The sequence below is a fragment of the Leptodactylus fuscus genome, chromosome 3 (genome assembly GCF_031893055.1).
Source record: "Leptodactylus fuscus isolate aLepFus1 chromosome 3, aLepFus1.hap2, whole genome shotgun sequence".
Lineage (NCBI taxonomy): Eukaryota > Metazoa > Chordata > Amphibia > Anura > Leptodactylidae > Leptodactylus > Leptodactylus fuscus.
The window spans coordinates 191,250,744-191,271,286 of record NC_134267.1 but is presented as its reverse complement, the minus strand read 5'-3'; the positions used below and the strand labels follow the sequence as shown (position 1 = coordinate 191,271,286).

Here is a 20,543-nt window from a genome sequence, read left to right as displayed (position 1 = left end):
AAAATAGCGCCGCGTATACGATCCCGGCTCCCATTGAAATCAATGGGCTCGTATACGGCCCGCAAAAGCTCCCGCAGTGTCTACGTGCCAGATTACGAACCAAAAGACATTGTGTGAATGCACCCTAAAACAGTTCTATAGTGGACAATTTATAGTGGCCATGGCAACACGATGGCTCAGTGGTTCGCACTGAAGCATTGCAGCGCTGGAGTCTTGGGATCAAATCCTGCCAAGGACAACATCTGCAAGGAGTTTGTATGTTCTCTGTGTGTTTACATGGGTTTCCTTCCAAATACATACTGATAGGGTAAAAAATTTAAAAAAAATTATAGTGGTTAGTCAGCATGTGATTGGTTGCAAGGAAGTAATCCGAGATCGGTTGGGAGCACTGATGTGGTGGGGATGGCCAGTTAAGGATTTACATGGGTGAGTATTGGTCATTTTATTATTTTCCAGTATTATCTGCCTTTAGAAAACAACTTATACAACTCTTTTTTCATATGATATAGTAAGACATCACAGATGGGGCAGGAGAGTGGTGGACATAACCTTTCCACATATTATCAGGTCCACCGTTTACCTGAATACCTAGCATGTAATACCACATTTCTCCTGTAGTGGCCACTACAGGGAAACCATACAACCAGCAGCAGCCTGTCCTAGCGATACCTGGTTTGTGAGCTGCTGCGATCAGTTGAACAACATTCTGAATAAGGAAAGTGGATGAAACAACCCCTGGAAAGTAAGGAATATTATATTTCTCATACTGACATTACAATTAAAAACTTACCTCTAAGACGTGACCCCACCAGTGCATGTGAATGCAGAGGAAATAAAATAACAGTATTTAGTTCTCATATTCATTCTACAAACTATAAATGACTTTGGAATTGGAAAAAAGCCACCTCTCAGTGTGAACAGCAGACGTGAGCTGTCACCATCCCAAACTAATGTACCTGTTTAGAGATTCCAGACTGGACTGACACTTCTGAGATTCTTGTCTTACGCTCTCCAGTAGATTGCTGATCTCATCCTTCTCCCTCTTTAGCTCAAGCCTTCTTCTCTCTGAGTCTTGCAGACTATCCAACAGCTGCCTCTTGGTGTCCTCCACAGACTGTAGTGCACTCGCCAATTCAGAGAGCAGCTCCTGCACAAGAACAAGTACGGTGAATTGCTATGTATAGGATTGTGCGTACCAACCACTAACTGGTCTACAGCCAGAGAAAATGTCTAAAATGCTCTTTAAAATATTCCTAATGCTGTGAACTTGCTAGTGTGATAAATAAAGAAAATTACAGCTGTATATAGTATATATAGTATGGAGACGGAGGAGTACTAGGACTGAACTAGAAATATAGACAGCTGATAATAAAATTGTCTGAAATAGGAAATAATTCTATTTAAAAAATGAGCAGGGTATTGTGATACTTGGCTGTATAGTTTTTGACATTGGTGGTCACAGTTTTCAGGCCTAACATTCAAGTACAACATTGTCTCCAGAATAATGAAATAAATACTCAGGGATCCAGCATGAAGATACATGGTTGTAAGGAATATACACGTTCAGTGATAACACCCAGGCTGCGGTACTTTATTGATGAGTAAAGGGATTTATTAAAAAATACTAAGTTACAATAATGGGACCCCACTGCTCCCCTGCGGCTCTTGTTCCAACACTTTCTGCATCTCCTGCTGGTCTCCACTTTCTGGACAGGCAGGAAATGAACACTCAGCCAATCCGTGGTCTTAATAGATTTCTGCCTGAGCCAGTGATTGGCTGAGCAGTCATTTCCTGTGTGTCAATAGTGACAAGAAAGTAGAGACCAGTAGGGACTCAGGAAATACTGAAATAGGAGTGTTTTCTTTCACACCATTATTCCACAGCATCTTGAACCATTTTTGGTGGCAGGATGGATTTATGGCGTTTATGCCAAAGTTCAACCATCTATTATCCTCCCGATGGAGCAGAAAAATAGATTTACCAAAGGAAATATTTCTCTGCCCTCTTACAGTCCAGTACTCTTTGCAGGCTCAGATTGCTATTGGTATAAGAGGATGAAAGACCATATTCATCTACAAAGCTGTAACACATAGGTTAAGTTATTGCACTTTTCCATCAGCTTGCACCAGTCTAGCAGTTTTTGCCTACACCATTTAATGGGGTATATTCATCACAGCCTTTCTTACCTGAGAACAGAATATCTCTGTCTCAGCCCCCTGAGGTGGTCCGGAGCGATAGAAACACCACAGCACAGCTGATTCCGTAACTCCTATTAACTTCTATAGGATTATGGAAACAGCGTAGAACAGTTGTGTTTGGCTGTTTCCAAATGTCTTGGTCAGGTAAGTAGAAAATCAATCCCTGTATTGACATGTCAGCCATGATAGGAATAACCCTTTAGTTGCTGACACATGATTGGCTGATTAGGTTAGATATTAAAGGGAGTGGGCTACTTCCAAAATGGCTAATAAACCATCTAGCTCTGCCCACCACACATGAAAATAATGACTTTAGCAGGCATGGCGATGACCAGGGTACACCAAACAACTCTCTTGCATACAGATTGTGGGTGATGCCGCATAGGGTACCAGCTGCAGTCGCCAGTGCCTTAACTTAAGTAAGTATTGAAGGATTACCAGCTTTCCTTTATTAGTGGCGGTGCAGTTTTGTATTGTTATTGCACAGACAGAAATAAGGGGAAAAAAAATCAAAGTCCGGAGAACATGTTGTGTCCATGCTGCAGTCATAACCTGGGTGGCACCACACCACAGCAAGATTGTACTTTAACATAAATACCCCTACAACACCATATAAGAGGTTTAGAAGAGGTGATGGCGGTGGCAGACTCCCTTAAAGGTAGATATCAGAAGGATGCACATTCGAAGGCTTTCTGACAAATCTATATTTTCACTATTATCTTATGTAAAACTGTTCCATAGTTAATCTGTATATGATCTGCCTTACTTTCTCTCTTTCCTGGCGCCTCTGCAGAGCATTCTGTACCACTTTAATGGCTGTGTCTTGTCTATGAGGTGAACACATACGAGTTGGAGACCTCCTGCTGGACGGAGATGCAGAACGTCGCGTATCATCAGTAGCACTTCTGTCTTCTTCTGCATTGATAGTATCAGGCCTTGTATCTCCTTCACACAACTAAAAAGAGAGGAACGCTTAAATACAATGGCAAAGCAAAAGGAGGTGTCTGATCAAACAACTGGAGAGAAATGGAGTTTACAAACCGGAGTATGGCAATAGTTCAGTTTATAGGTCTGCTTATAAATATTATATGCCAGGAGCGGCTGCTTATATCTTAGTTGTGCAAGCGGCCATTTTCTCGTGGCCTGTGGGCATGCGCAGTCTGCTCTGCCCAAGGCCCGAGGCCTAGAAGTTACAAGCCACTGCTGGAAGAAGAGGCTGAAGAGGACGCTCCTGATGAAGATGGAGGCGGCACTGTAGAGAGTTCTCTCGCAGCATTGTGGACGCCCCCAGTGCTGTTTGAGCACTTAAGGCTATGCCGACATGGTACCTAGAAAAAATTGTGTCTGACTGATAGGATCCCTTTAAAAACTGTGAGGAATTGATATTCATATCTATTAAAAAATAGTATGAATATTTATTAGGTGACAATTCAAGAGACTCCCTCATCTGGCCTGACTTGTCCATATTCCCCATGACATTACCATTCCTCTGTTATTTCTCCTAGAAATGTATGATGAAATTGACAACTGGGTGTTAACACTCTTACGCTGTCCAGTCAGTGGTGGCTGTGTAGTGACATATCACCTTGACAAGGTTTGACTTGAGGCAGACATCTGTGTTGGATTCCTCTTTATTTCCCGGACCTTGACTCCCTGTGGCAACTTTCTGCCACTGACTAAACCCAGATGAATGGCCTTACACCCAGTTGCCAGTTTATTCCTACCTTTTCGGGTAGAGTGGCACAGTAAAGAAAGGATGTGCAGAATTTTTTTTATGACGCATACAAGTATTGAATTTACTAACAAACATGTGAGGACAAGTGACACATCCCTATAACATTTCAGCTAGAACAGCACCATAGACCACAACACACATCGCACAGCCACAGATTGTAGTGACTTGTCAATTTCGACTCATTTGTGCAACTGAGGAAATGCTGCAGCAAAAAACACTGCTTTTACAGTACCTGCAAAGTGAATGAGTTTCTGGCTAATCACAAAAATCTGCAATAAAACTAATTATATTAGCCAAAGCAAGAGCCATCTCCAAAGAAGTACCTCAACTGCAGGCAGCTGCTACCTCAATACAGTGCCGAGCGCTTGGTTGCATTTATCCACCAGGCTGTGCATTTGCAGTTAGCATATATTTCAGGGATCATTTATGCCCCTGCCTACGTTATACGTCTCAACACACCTCTCCTTTTCACCTCTCCTTTTTTCCCAGGGTGCATTGCCTGGCATAGAATGTGTATGATTCCTATGGTACCCCCCCACAAGGAGAACTGTACCCCCATTTAAGCTCCAAAATCTTTGTGCATAAAGCTCTTTGTACATTATGTATTAATATACTACATACCTGATTGATGGTATTTAAGATTTGTTGAAGGGATTCACATTCTTCTCTGACACCTTCCAGCTCTTGCCAGGTGTTACAGCCAGTGTTTTCCTGCAACAAATGGGACATAGATGACTTATGTACATATGATATCAGTGTTATAATCTATGTAGTATGATATTTTTCGACTTATTATAGTTCAAGCCTATGCATGTGGCCATATTACTTGCATATAGGGAGAGACCTGTCAATGAATCAAATGGCAAGAAGCTGGAGTGCAGCCATACAGTAGACATTTCTCTCCATACTCGGCTTTTTAAGACTATGTTTTTGCTGGAATGATACACGTTTCACATTAGAACCTGACTCTTTGCTCATAGTAATTCCCTTTAATTGACTTGAGGTATAGATATTATTGGAGTCAATGAGAGCTGTATAAATCTTTATGCGATTTGCAACAAACATCTGCCAAAGGATCTCAAAATTCTAATTCTCCGACTGATAATGGATAGAGATGAGCGAACAGTGTTCTATCGAACTCATGTTCGATCGGATATTAGGCTGTTCGGCATGTTCGAATCGAATCGAACACCGCGTGGTAAAATGCGCCATTACTCGATTCCCCTCCCACCTTCCCTGGCGCCTTTTTTGCTCCAATAACAGCGCTGGGTAGGTGGGACAGGAACTACGACACCGGTGACGTTGAAAAAAGTAGGCAAAACCCATTGGCTGCCGAAAACATGTGACCTCTAATTTAAAAGAACAGCGACGCCCAGCTTCGCGTCATTCTGAGCTTGCAATTCACCGAGGACGGAGGTTTCCGTCCAGCTAGCTAGGGCTTAGATTCTGGGTAGGCAGGGACAGGCTAGCATAGGAAGGAGAAGACAACCAACAGCTCTTGTAAGAGCTAAATTCCAGGGAGAAGCTTGTCAGTGTAACGTGGCACTGACGGGCTCAATCGCCGCAACCCAGCTTTCCCAGGATCCTGAATGGAATACACTGTCAGTGTATTCCCGTATACCCGATATATACCCCGATACCCGTTCCAACGGTGTGCCCCCCCACCTTCACCCCAGAAATACCCTGCAAGTCCCCTAGCAATAGAATTGGGGCTATATACACCCACAATTTTTACTACTGGTATACAGTGCCATTGTCTGACTGGGAATTCAAAGAATATATTGGGAATACAAATACCCTCATTTCTTGCTACTGCCATATAGTGCCAGTGTCTGACTGGGAATTCAAAGAATATATTGGGGTTACGTGCACCCACAATTTTTACTACTGGTATACAGTGCCATTGTCTGACTGGGAATTCAAAGAATATATTGGGAATACAAATACCCTCATTTCTTGCTACTGCCATATAGTGCCAGTTTCTGACTGGTAATTCAAAGAATATATTGGGGTTACGTGCACCCACAATTTTTACTACTGGTATACAGTGCCATTGTCTGACTGGGAATTCAAAGAGTATATTGGGAATACAAATACCCTCATTTCTTGCTACTGCCATATAGTGCCAGTTTCTGACTGGGAATTCAAAGAATATATTGGGGTTACGTGCACCCACAATTTTTACTACTGGTATACAGTGCCATTGTCTGACTGGGAATTCAAAGAATATATTGGGGTTATAAATACCCTCATTTCTTGCTACTGCCATATAGTGCCAGTTTCTGACTGGTAATTCAAAGAATATATTGGGGTTACGTGCACCCACAATTTTTACTACTGGTATACAGTGCCATTGTCTGACTGGGAATTCAAAGAGTATATTGGGAATACAAATACCCTCATTTCTTGCTACTGCCATATAGTGCCAGTTTCTGACTGGGAATTCAAAGAATATATTGGGGTTACGTGCACCCACAATTTTTACTACTGGTATACAGTGCCATTGTCTGACTGGGAATTCAAAGAATATATTGGGGTTATAAATACCCTCATTTCTTGCTACTGCCATATAGTGCCAGTTTCTGACTGGTAATTCAAAGAATATATTGGGGTTACGTGCACCCACAATTTTTACTACTGGTATACAGTGCCATTGTCTGACTGGGAATTCAAAGAGTATATTGGGAATACAAATACCCTCATTTCTTGCTACTGCCATATAGTGCCAGTTTCTGACTGGTAATTCAAAGAATATATTGGGGTTACGTGCACCCACAATTTTTACTACTGGTATACAGTGCCATTGTCTGACTGGGAATTCAAAGAATATATTGGGGTTATAAATACCCTCATTTCTTGCTACTGCCATATAGTGCCAGTTTCTGACTGGTAATTCAAAGAATATATTGGGGTTACGTGCACCCACAATTTTTACTACTGGTATACAGTGCCATTGTCTGACTGGGAATTCAAAGAGTATATTGGGAATACAAATACCCTCATTTCTTGCTACTGCCATATAGTGCCAGTTTCTGACTGGGAATTCAAAGAATATATTGGGGTTACGTGCACCCACAATTTTTACTACTGGTATACAGTGCCATTGTCTGACTGGGAATTCAAAGAATATATTGGGAATACAAATACCCTCATTTCTTGCTACTGCCATATAGTGCCAGTTTCTGACTGGTAATTCAAAGAATATATTGGGGTTACGTGCACCCACAATTTTTACTACTGGTATACAGTGCCATTGTCTGACTGGGAATTCAAAGAGTATATTGGGAATACAAATACCCTCATTTCTTGCTACTGCCATATAGTGCCAGTTTCTGACTGGGAATTCAAAGAATATATTGGGGTTACGTGCACCCACAATTTTTACTACTGGTATACAGTGCCAATTTCTAACTAGGAATTCAAAATGCGCAAGGCTCCCGGAAAGGGACGTGGACGAGGCCGTGGGCGAGGTCGGGGGAATGGTTCTGGGGAGCAAGGTAGCAGTGAAGCCACAGGGCGTCCCGTGCCTACTCCTGTGGGGCAGCAAGCATTGCGCCACTCCACAGTGCCAGGGTTGCTTGCCACATTAACTAAACTGCAGGGTACAAACCTTAGTAGGCCCGAGAACCAGGAACAGGTCTTGCAATGGCTGTCAGAGAACGCTTACAGCACATTGTCCAGCAGCCAGTCAGACTCTGCCTCCTCTCCTCCTATTACCCAACAGTCTTGTCTTCCTTCCTCCCAAAATTCCGAAGCTTTACAGAACAATAACCCAAACTGTCCCTGCTCCCCAGAGCTGTTCTCCGCTCCTTTCATTGTCCCTCAACCTGCCTCTCCACGTCACGATTCCACGAACCTAACAGAGGAGCATCTGTGTCCAGATGCTCAAACACTAGAGTCTCCTCCATCTCCGTTCGATTTGGTGGTGGATGACCAGCAACCCACCCTCATCGACGATGATGTGACGCAGTTGCCGTCAGGGCATCCAGTTGACCGGCGCATTGTGCGGGAGGAGGAGATGAGACAGGAGTTGGAAGAGGAAGTGGTGGATGATGAGGACACTGACCCGACCTGGACAGGGGGGATGTCAAGCGGGGAAAGTAGTGTGGATGTTGAGGCAGGTGCAGCACCAAAAAGGGTAGCTAGAGGCAGAGGCAGAGGTCAGCAGCTTAGGCGAAGCCAGGCCACACCCGGAATCTCCCAAGATGTTCCAGTTCGTACCCAGCCCCGAAAAACTCCCACCTCGAGGGCACGTTTCTCGAAGGTGTGGAGTTTTTTCAAGGAATGCGCCGAGGACAGATATAGTGTTGTCTGCACAATTTGCCTCTCGAAATTGATTAGGGGCTCTGAGAAGAGCAACCTGTCCACCACTTCAATGCGCCGTCATTTGGAATCCAAGCACTGGAATCAGTGGCAGGCAGCAACGGCAGGACAAAGGCCGCCTGCCGTTCACGCCACTGCCACTGCCTCTGCCTCTGCCTCTGCCACTGCCACTGCTGACTGTGCTGGCGATGCACTCCAGAGGACGAGCCAGGACACCACTTCATCTGCCTCCGCCACTTTGTTGACTTCTACCTCATCCTCCCCTGGTCCTGTCTTATCTCCTTCTCCTGCACCATCAAAGGCACCATCAGGCGTTTCTTTACAACAACCCACCATCTCTCAGACATTGGAGCGGCGGCAGAAATACACTGCTAACCACCCACACGCGCAAGCCTTGAACGCCAACATCGCTAAACTGCTGGCCCAGGAGATGTTGGCGTTCCGGCTTGTTGAAACTCCCGCCTTCCTGGACCTGATGGCAACTGCGGCACCTCGCTATGCCATCCCTAGCCGTCACTACTTCTCCCGGTGTGCCGTCCCCGCCTTGCACCAGCACGTGTCACTCAACATCAGGCGGGCCCTTAGTTCCGCGCTTTGCACAAAGGTCCACTTGACCACCGACGCGTGGACAAGTGCATGCGGACAGGGACGCTACATTTCACTGACGGCACACTGGGTGAATGTAGTTGAGGCTGGGACTGCTTCCCAAACTGGCCCGGTGTACCTCGTCTCCCCGCCTAACATTCCTGGCAGGGACACGAGAAGAACACCCCCCTCCTCCTCCTCCTCTACCGCCTCCTCCTCCGCCACCGCCTCCTCCTCCGCCACCGCCTCCGCTGTTAGATTGACCCCAGCTACGAGTTGGAAACGTTGCAGCACTGGCGTTGGTAGACGTCAGCAGGCTGTGCTGAAGCTGATCAGCTTGGGGGACAGACAGCACACTGCCTCCGAGGTGAGGGATGCCCTCCTCGATGAGACGGCAATATGGTTTGAGCCGCTGCACCTGGGCCCAGGCATGGTCGTTTGTGATAACGGCCGGAACCTGGTAGCAGCTCTGGAGCTTGCCGGACTCCAACATGTTCCATGCCTGGCCCACGTCTTCAACCTAGTGGTGCAACGTTTCCTAAAGAGCTACCCCAATGTTCCAGAGCTACTGGTGAAAGTGCGGCGCATGTGCGCCCACTTTCGCAAGTCGACAGTAGCCGCTGCTAGCTTAAAATCTCTCCAGCAACGCCTGCATGTGCCACAACACCGGCTTTTGTGCGACGTCCCCACACGCTGGAACTCAACGTTTCAGATGTTGAATAGAGTGGTTGAGCAGCAGAGACCTTTGATGGAATACCAGCTACAAAACCCTAGGGTGCCACAAAGTCAGCTGCCTCAGTTTCACATCCATGAGTGGCCATGGATGAGAGACCTTTGTGACATCCTACGGGTCTTTGAGGAGTCCACAAGGAGGGTGAGCTCTGAGGATGCGATGGTGAGCCTTACAATCCCGCTCTTGTGTGTTCTGAGAGAATCCCTGATTGACATCAGGGATAACTCAGATCACACAGAGGAGTTAGGGATAGCATCCGATCCGTCACAGCTGGAGAGTAGGTCCACACATCTGTCCGCTTCACTGCGTTTAATGGAGGAGGAGGAGGAGGAGGAGGAGGAAGAAGAGTTGTCCGATGATGTGATGGTGATACAGGAGGCTTCCGGGCAACTTCGAATCGTCCCATTGTTGCAGCGCGGATGGGTAGACATGGAGGATGAGGAGGAAATGGAGATTGAACTTTCCGGTGGGGCCAGAGGAGTCATGCCAACTAACACTGTGGCAGACATGGCTGAGTTCATGTTGGGGTGCTTTACAACCGACAAGCGTATTGTCAAAATCATGGAGGACAACCAGTACTGGATCTTTGCTATCCTTGACCCCCGGTATAAAAACAACATCTCGTCTTTTATTCCGGTAGAGGGGAGGGCCAATCGCATCAATGCTTGCCACAGGCAATTGGTGCAGAATATGATGGAGATGTTTCCAGCATGTGACGTTGGCGGCAGGGAGGGCAGTTCCTCCAGTAGGCAACCAAGTTCTCACCGGTCCACACAAACGAGGGGCACACTGTCTAAGGTCTGGGACACCTTGATGGCACCCCCTCGCCAAAGTGCCGCCACGGAGGGTCCTAGTGTCACCAGGCGTGAGAAGTATAGGCGCATGTTGCGGGAATACCTTTCCGACCACAGCCCTGTCCTCTCCGACCCCTCTGCGCCCTACACGTATTGGGTGTCGAAGTTGGACCTGTGGCTTGAACTTGCCCTATATGCCTTGGAGGTGCTGTCCTGTCCTGCCGCCAGCGTCCTATCTGAGAGGGTGTTCAGTGCAGCCGGTGGCATCATCACTGACAAGCGCACCCGTCTGTCAGCTGAGAGTGCCGACCGGCTCACTTTGATAAAAATGAACCACCACTGGGTAGAGCTGTCATTTTTGTGCCCACCTGTGTAAAGCACCCCAACATGAAACTCCATGTCTGTACTCAACCTCTCCAATTCCTCCGCATCCTCATACTCATCCACCATAAGCGTTGCACAATTCTGCTAATACTAGGCTCCCTCCACCCTGATTTCCCCCAACTCTGCTGGTTAGAGGCTCCCTCCACCCTGATTTCCACCAACTCTGCTGGTTAGAGGCTCCCTCCACCATGAATTTGCCCAAACTGGGCTGTTTAGAGGCTCCCTCCACCATGAATTGGTCCAAACTGGGGTTTTTAGAGGCTCCCTCCACCATGAATTGGTCCAAACTGGGCTGGTTAGAGGCTCCCTCCACCATGAATTTCCCAAAACTTGGCTGTTTAGAGGCTCCCTCCACCATTAATTGGTCCAAACTGGGCTGGTTAGAGGCTCCCTCCACCATGAATTTGCCCAAACTGGGGTGGTTAGAGGCTCCCTCCACCATTAATTGGTCCAAACTGGGCTGGTTAGAGGCTCCCTCCACAATTAATTGGTCCAAACTGGGCTAATTAGAGGCTCCCTCCACCATGAATTGGTCCAAACTGGGCTGGTTAGAGGCTCCCTCCACCATGAATTGGTCCAAACTGGGGTGGTTAGAGGCTCCCTCCACCATTAATTGGTCCAAACTGGGCAGGTTAGAGGCTCCCTCCACCATTAATTGGTCCAAACTGGGGTGGTTAGAGGCTCCCTCCACCATTAATTGGTCCAAACTGGGCTGGTTAGAGGCTCCCTCCACAATTAATTGGTCCAAACTGGGCTAATTAGAGGCTCCCTCCACCATGAATTGGTCCAAACTGGGTTTTTTAGAGGCTCCCTCCACCATGAATTTGCCCAAACTGGGCTGGTTAGAGGCTCCCTCCACCATGAATTGGTCCAAACTGGGGTTTTTAGAGGCTCCCTCCACCATGAATTGGTCCAAACTTGGCTGTTTAGAGGCTCCCTCCACCATGAATTGGTCCAAACTGGGGTGGTTAGAGGCTCCCTCCACCATTAATTGGTCCAAACTGGGCTGGTTAGAGGCTCCCTCCACCATGAATTTCCCAAAACTTGGCTGTTTAGAGGCTCCCTCCACCATTAATTGGTCCAAACTGGGCTGGTTAGAGGCTCCCTCCACCATGAATTTGCCCAAACTGGGCTGTTTAGAGGCTCCCTCCACCATGAATTTGCCCAAACTGGGCTGTTTAGAGGCTCCCTCCACCATGAATTGGTCCAAACTGGGCTGGTTAGAGGCTCCCTCCACCATGAATTTCCCAAAACTTGGCTGTTTAGAGGCTCCCTCCACCATTAATTGGTCCAAACTGGGCTGGTTAGAGGCTCCCTCCACCATGAATTTGCCCAAACTGGGGTGGTTAGAGGCTCCCTCCACCATTAATTGGTCCAAACTGGGGTGGTTAGAGGCTCCCTCCACCATTAATTGGTCCAAACTGGGCTGGTTAGAGGCTCCCTCCACAATTAATTGGTCCAAACTGGGCTAATTAGAGGCTCCCTCCACCATGAATTGGTCCAAACTGGGTTTTTTAGAGGCTCCCTCCACCATGAATTTGCCCAAACTGGGCTGTTTAGAGGCTCCCTCCACCATGAATTGGTCCAAACTGGGCTGGTTAGAGGCTCCCTCCACCATGAATTGGTCCAAACTGGGCTGGTTAGAGGCTCCCTCCACCATGAATTGGTCCAAACTGGGCTGGTTAGAGGCTCCCTCCACCATGAATTGGTCCAAACTGGGCTGGTTAGAGGCTCCCTCCACCATGAATTTGCCCAAACTGGGCTGTTTAGAGGCTCCCTCCACCATGAATTTGCCCAAACTGGGCTGGTTAGAGGCTCCCTCCACCATGAATTGGTCCAAACGGGTTTTTAGAGGCTCCCTTCACCATGAATTGGTCCAAACTTGGCTGTTTAGAGGCTCCCTCCACCATGAATTGGTCCAAACTGGGGTGGTTAGAGGCTCCCTCCACCATGAATTTGCCCAAACTGGGCTGTTTAGAGGCTCCCTCCACCATGAATTGGTCCAAACTGGGTTTTTTAGAGGCTCCCTCCACCATGAATTGGTCCAAACTGGGCTGGTTAGAGGCTCCCTCCACCATGAATTGGTCCAAACTGGGGTGGTTAGAGGCTCCCTCCACCATTAATTGGTCCAAACTGGGGTGGTTAGAGGCTCCCTCCACCATTAATTGGTCCAAACTGGGCTGGTTAGAGGCTCCCTCCACAATTAATTGGTCCAAACTGGGCTAATTAGAGGCTCCCTCCACCATGAATTGGTCCAAACTGGGTTTTTTAGAGGCTCCCTCCACCATGAATTTGCCCAAACTGGGCTGTTTAGAGGCTCCCTCCACCATGAATTGGTCCAAACTGGGCTGGTTAGAGGCTCCCTCCACCATGAATTGGTCCAAACTGGGCTGGTTAGAGGCTCCCTCCACCATGAATTGGTCCAAACTGGGCTGGTTAGAGGCTCCCTCCACCATGAATTGGTCCAAACTGGGCTGGTTAGAGGCTCCCTCCACCATGAATTTGCCCAAACTGGGCTGTTTAGAGGCTCCCTCCACCATGAATTTGCCCAAACTGGGCTGGTTAGAGGCTCCCTCCACCATGAATTTGCCCACACTGGGCTGGTTAGAGGCTCCCTCCACCATGAATTTCCCAAAACTTGGCTGTTTAGAGGCTCCCTCCACCATTAATTGGTCCAAATTGGGCTGGTTAGAGGCTCCCTCCACCATGAATTGGTCCAAACTTGGCTGTTTAGAGGCTCCCTCCACCATTAATTGGTCCAAACTGGGCTGGTTAGAGGCTCCCTCCACCATGAATTTCCCAAAACTTGGCTGTTTAGAGGCTCCCTCCACCATTAATTGGTCCAAACTGGGCTGGTTAGAGGCTCCCTCCACCATGAATTTGCCCAAACTGGGCTGTTTAGAGGCTCCCTCCACCATGAATTTGCCCAAACTGGGCTGGTTAGAGGCTCCCTCCACCATGAATTGGTCCAAACTGGGCTGGTTAGAGGCTCCCTCCACCATGAATTTGCCCAAACTGGGCTGTTTAGAGGCTCCCTCCACCATGAATTTGCCCAAACTGGGCTGGTTAGAGGCTCCCTCCACCATGAATTGGTCCAAACGGGTTTTTAGAGGCTCCCTTCACCATGAATTGGTCCAAACTTGGCTGTTTAGAGGCTCCCTCCACCATGAATTGGTCCAAACTGGGGTGGTTAGAGGCTCCCTCCACCATGAATTTGCCCAAACTGGGCTGTTTAGAGGCTCCCTCCACCATGAATTGGTCCAAACTGGGTTTTTTAGAGGCTCCCTCCACCATGAATTGGTCCAAACTGGGCTGGTTAGAGGCTCCCTCCACCATGAATTGGTCCAAACTGGGGTGGTTAGAGGCTCCCTCCACCATTAATTGGTCCAAACTGGGCTGGTTAGAGGCTCCCTCCACCATTAATTGGTCCAAACTGGGCTGGTTAGAGGCTCCCTCCACCATGAATTTGCCCAAACTGGGCTGGTTAGAGGCTCCCTCCACCATGAATTGGTCCAAACTGGGGTTTTTAGAGGCTCCCTCCACCATGAATTGGTCCAAACTGGGGTTTTTAGAGTCTCCCTCCACCATGAATTGGTCCAAACTGGGGTTTTTAGAGGCTCCCTCCACCATGAATTTGCCCAAACTCTGCTGGTTAGAGGCTCAATCCACCCTGATTTTCAAAACAAATGTTGGTGCCAACCTCAACTTACTACAAGGGTCAAATTCACTGCTGGTGACAAGCTCTCCTCACTGCAAGTGCCAAATACACATGTTTCAAGGTGTTTTCCTACTGTCAGAGAGGTGGTATTGAGTGTGTAAAGTGTGTAGTTGTTAGGCTGTGATGTTGGGGTAATAGAGGGTCTTTGGTGTGTTAGATGCCCCCAGACATGCTTCCCCTGCTGTCCCAGTGTCATTCCAGAGGTGTTGGCATCATTTCCTGGGGTGTCATAGTGGACTTGGTGACCCTCCAGACACGGATTTGGGTTTCCCCCTTAACGAGTATCTGTTCCCCATAGACTATAATGGGGTTCGAAACCCGTTCGAACACACGAACATTGAGCGGCTGTTCGAATCGAATTTCGAACCTCGAACATTTTAGTGTTCGCTCATCTCTAATAATGGAGAAGAGGAGATTTGGAACCCCAAACCCCATGACAGGGAAAAGATGGGTATGCTTCAAATCTCCATCTTATATTAAAGAGGTATTACCATGAACATAGCCATATATAGATTTGAAGATTTGCACATTTTTGCAAATATAATTAGTTAAAAATTTTGCAGAGTTTTAAAGATTTTCCCCAGTGACAGTCTGTTGTTTTGTTCATTTTCATACAGGAACTTTCTATATTCTGAAGCTCATTCGATGGCAATCAATCAAGAATACAGCAAAAAAAAAAAATGCATTTTTTCCCAAGCCTTTTTCATTGCGTTTTCGCACTTTTCTTCTGTGAACTTTCTGCCCCTATTATTGACGTGCTGTGATTTTCAAAAACATGAGCGTTTTTGAAAACGCTGCTTTTCTGCTGCAGATTTGTGCAGCAATGTGTGGGATTAACCAGAATCCTATTCACTTTGCAGGTCATGTAAAACACAGCGTTTTCACAACCTGGAACTTCAGCCTAAGGGTCTATTCACACAGAGTTTTTTGGCGCTGATTTTGACGCTGAATCTGCATCAAAATCCACGTGAAAAAAACCGCCTCCCCATAGAGTTCTATGAGTTCCGCTCGCTTTATTTTTCCACTCGAGGAATTTTTCCACTAGCGGGAAAAAAAAGTTTCCTTCAGGCGGATTCTGCGTGCAAAAACCAACGCAGTCAATGGGAGGCGGAAGGTGGACGTTACGGATTTGGGTGCGGAATTGGCAAAAAAGGCACGGAAAAAACTTTCTTGTTTTTTTCAAGGTCCATACACTATGCTGGAGGGATAAACCAAAACAAGTCTCAAAAACTGCTCCAAAAAGCGCTTCAAAAAACCATTTTCTAATTCCTGAAGCAGATTTTTTTCCTCGCCAAAAAACTCAGTGTGAATATACACACGGATTTTTTTGGCGAGGAATTTGGCGAGGAAAAAATCTGCTTCAGCAATTAGGAAATTTGCCAATTCCACGTGGATTTTTGCCAATTCCATGTGGATTTTCCACCTCCCATTGACTGTGTTTGTTTTTGCAGGTGGAATCTGCCTGAAGGAAGCTTTTTTCCCGCTAGCGGAAAAAAAAAAGCTAGCAGAACCCATAGAACTCTATGGGGAGGCGTTTTTTCCACGTGGATTCTAACATGGATTCAGCGCCAAAATCTTTGCCAAAAACTCAGTGTGAATGGACTCTAAGGCTGTGGCCCCATGTTCCGGAAATGCAGCTTTTTTTTTGTTGCAGATTTTGCTGCGTTTTCTTGAGCCAAAGCCAGGAATGGCTACAAAAGGAATGGGAAGTATATATACTTATACTTCTAACTTCTACTCGATCTAGTCCAGGCTTTGGTTCAAAAAAATGCAACAAAAAATCTGCATTTCTGCCCAGTGGGGCCTCAGCCTAAGACTAAGAAGGTTAGAGAAACTCTTTAAAGCGCTGCAAATTTTTTAATGATTAATTTGCAAAAAAAAGTTTAACTTTTAACTGTCTACAAATTTAAATATCATCATGTTCAGGGGGAAAATCCCTCTAAGATAACAACTGTAACCCACTGGCAAATGATCTAGAAGGAATGACATTCTTAGCTGTTCTGTATTATCCGCAGCATTAACATTACTTTAATTGTATGTTTTATATAGGTTTTATATACTTGGGTAAACCTTGTAGTTCTGCTAAGAAGGTGAATGTAATAGCATCAGCCCTCTTTTTCTCCAGGATTAGATTCTAATAAGTCACCATATACAACTTCACCTGGAGGAAAATGTCAGCTCTGAGTGACTTAATGTTACACAGAAAACCTTGTTTCACTCATTGCCTCAGATTTATGACCATTTTATTAAGTGTCTGCAAGTGACAGTGTTAACAGAAAATCCCTGGAGAGCGATGTTGGAAAGTGTCAGTCAAAAAAAGTAATGGCTGCGAGGAATATAAGGTTCTCTCAGGACCGCTTACAGGACTTCACAGTGAATACATCTTCTAGTCCTGGTTCATTAGCCGAGTGTGAAGACCATATCATGGATAAGCTGAGCCCTCTATGAGGGTCCAGAAAACACCTGCAAATATCTGACAGGGGTGGGGGGTGAAAGTTAATGGTGTGGTATATAGTAACAAGCTCTGTATATTTAAATACTTTTCCGTTTAACCCCCTGAATGCTGATGGCAGAAAGAAGCAACTGCACAAAGGCCTGCAAAGTGAATATATGGATATGTTATAGGAATTATTCCTTAAAGCATACTAACATACTAACATACATGTGTACACGAGGAGTATCACTATCTCTGGTCATTATATGATCTTATATTAGCAGGCTCTATCTCTCATTCTCATTTGTCCCTGAGCTATTGGCTGTAGACTAGGTGCTATGATGTCTGCCATATATTGCAGGTAACTTACCCAGAGGAGGTTATAGAGAAGTATTGAGCGGTATAGATATGAATAAAGCACTTGAGGCGAAACAGAAACTGTAGCAGCTTCTGTCTGCCAGTATCTCTGCTTTCCTCACTTGTGCCTCCCTCCCATAGACATCCATAGGCACTTGTAAATTAATACTTCAGTGAGTTGACGGTACATTTTGAGAGTTTACAATAGATTCTGCAGAGATTTCAGAATAAATATCAGTTTTGGAGGATGGCAGGAGCTCAGTCTGCAGATTACGAATTGGAGTGAGTTGCAATACCAGAGACAGGTATGCAGGGAAGAGGAATGGGAGTGAACTGCAATACCATGGACAGTCACTATGCAATGTAAGGCGTTGGGCTAAGTATGCAGGGGAGAGGCCACAGAAGTCGCTTGAATGCTGCGATCTCTCCAAACAGCTGATTGTTGAAGTGCTGGTTGTCAGAGCCCTGCCGATCTGATATTGATAACCTATCTTAAGTCTATGGAACGGAAAGGGCGAGGAAGAGGCTGCTAGAAAAGACGCACAAACAGTGCACAGAATATGGCAATAAATCAATTAGCCCTCCTCTTCCATAGACTTCTGTGTGTTGATGTCAGCATGGAGATGACTGCATATAGATAAATGGATTGAAAATGATGAGAAAGAGAGTAGCCTGATACTGTAAGTGTAAAAGGAAACATATTTATTTCACAATATACATTATCAGGTTTCTTATATTCATATCTACTAATAGTTTACAAAAAGTTCATTTTTCAGTATGTTCAGTACGCTTTAATAAAGATATGTTTGAAAAGAAGTGATGTTCCCTTCTAGACCTTTAGCTGTAGTAAACTGAGGGAAGGCTTCATTTGAAAAGTGTCGAACCATAGACGCCAAGAGGAGTTTGGGATGGGGATCTACAGATGTAAATAGGATACACAGATACCTTTAGCACTTTTTGTGCTTTCCATGGGTTACTAATGGGGCTTCACCAGTCTTTAGTAGCACTACTATATTTTATTTTTGTTTAGATCAGTTGTAAAGTAAAAAATGTCTCACAAACAATAAAACAAAGTGACTCAGCCCCAAAAAATAAAGAAAATCTGGTGAATGTGAAATCTTCTTTTGACCCAGTTAACTTACCAGTCTTTGCTTTTCCTTCTCCATCCTACCATTCTCTTCTTTCAGCTTGTCAACCTTCATTGACAGTTCCTTTATTCTGTAAGGACACAGCGTAAGACAATAATGTGTTAAAATCATGTAATGGTCTATAATAGTGTAAGGCTACGCTCTGTTTGGAGACTATCACAGTGTGCATCAAAACATTTCTGCAAGTCTGACTTTTTTCCTTCTGCGGTTTCAGATTTAAAGAAAGAACACCCGATGATTCCCATTATAGTTAATGGGGTACGTTGTGCGCCATTGGTGTCCACTATTTTATCAATCCATGTATCCATTGTTGTGGTTCACCGACTGACCAAAACAGTGGACATAGCAGCACAGAGGTGAACACAGGGTTAGCTCTACTACCCTGCTCTGCTAATAAAAAAACTTCTTACCATAAAGTAGTAACTTATTAAAATCATGTAAATAAATATATCTATATTTATATGATTTACATGATATTAATGTCCTAGAGTGTGCGCGGGGTCCATTGCACTAATGGGCACCGAACACATCCTTAGAAAAGTATTGGGTTAAGGTCCTATGTCTCTGGTCAAAACATGACCTATCTACAAACCAGCAGCAGCAGAAAGCTGAGATCTTCTGATAATGATAATAAAAAGGATATATCTCAATTTATCTATAAAGTATATCACTAGATGTAGTGATGATTCAGCATAGTGACCCCTTCACTCGAACAATTGTAGGGTGCTATATATCGGGTGGCTAGGGCACCAGCGGTGGGACCCCAGGGATCAGACACTTATCACCTAGTGTATCCTGTACATAGGTGATATGTTTAATCTTCAGACAACCCCTTTACCACCTGTTTGGAGTGCTGTTATGTTTCTTCAGACTTCACCTGCGTGCTGTCAAAGTTACATTGGTTGAACCTAGGTACACGATCTTTATCTATCAGTGACATTGTTGAAGTTCCAAGAAATATCTGGCCGACATTCACTGTCAGGCATAACTTTCATAACTTTCGGCTTCCATAGCTTGTGGGGACAGGGAGCGGTGGCAGGTGTCAGAGGCTATGGAAATTAGGCTTATAACACGGAACTATTTGTGGAATGTGAGACGCCAACACATTGTCTACATTTTTTCATTTCAAGCATCCGGTGAAATAAAACGCCTAAGACGGCATTAACCTTCTCTGATTAAGATGCTTGGTCTACTTGTTAAACAAATGATGGTGACGTGTAATGAATCACCCGACGATAATACCATCTCCTGGATTCAGAGACTATGATTAAGACACAAAGGGATCTATTTATCCAACTTCTGAGACGTGTGGAAAGCCTTCATGTTCCCTTCTGTATACGTCCTCATCACTCAGTAGGGTTCAAGAGGTTAGTATCAATGCTGTTACTTATACAGGCTAATACCCGGCCTGCTAACTAAGGATTACAGCTTACTTTGTCACACGCAATAGATCAAATGTCCTCAGGTTGGTATTCCATACGAAACAGAAATGGCTGCTATATTGAGATATAGGCCAGTTATAAGCATTAATTCTTGGAATTGAAGAGGCCTTTTAAAGTGAATATACAGTTATGGTACTAACAATAACATGCTGTTTACTATACGCCATTTTATTTCCTTAGTGTTGGCTGCTTAGCTCAGGCTGTTACCCTGGCATCCATGCTTTACCCTGCAGTTCTGCTTGTGTAGACTATTGCAAGTTATCCCCTATCCATAGTGGAGGTCGGATCACGGGAACCACTCAGCTATCTCCAACACTCCCATTAAAATAAATAAAGCGATGCACGTGGTGGCCAACCATCTCTTTATTCAGAAAGTCTCCTTCACTCCTGATCATTGGGGGTCTGAGCGGTCTGACGCCCACTGATCTACATGTTATCCCATATCCCATGGACCCCTTTAAAATGTAAGTACAAGTTTACTTCCAAATTTGCAGAAAATTCCTTAAAAATACATGAAGCAAAAATTGACCATCAAATAATATTCTGACATTTTGTACAGTCATCCAGAAGGTGCTGTTATTCAGGAGTGGGGGTGGGGGGTCTGTGAGGTTGAACTCTAAAGACCTTAAAAGTGAAAGGAGCAATAGCAAGAGAACTATGTCAGAGATTTCCAGTGATATCAATCTCTGTC

General features: G+C 45.5%; 1 protein-coding gene across 1 annotated transcript in view; it reads right to left on the bottom strand.

Annotated features, from left to right (window-relative positions):
• Positions 1-20,543, bottom strand: part of LOC142198549 (uncharacterized) — a 74,414-nt gene that overhangs the window by 32,705 nt on the left and 21,166 nt on the right. The window contains exons 10-13 of the mRNA XM_075269582.1: positions 18,405-18,480; positions 4,556-4,645; positions 2,966-3,154; positions 957-1,147 (exon numbers count right to left, since the gene is read on the bottom strand). Coding sequence (XP_075125683.1) covers positions 957-1,147; positions 2,966-3,154; positions 4,556-4,645; positions 18,405-18,480 — 546 coding nt within the window. The remainder of the gene's footprint in view (positions 1-956; positions 1,148-2,965; positions 3,155-4,555; positions 4,646-18,404; positions 18,481-20,543) is intronic.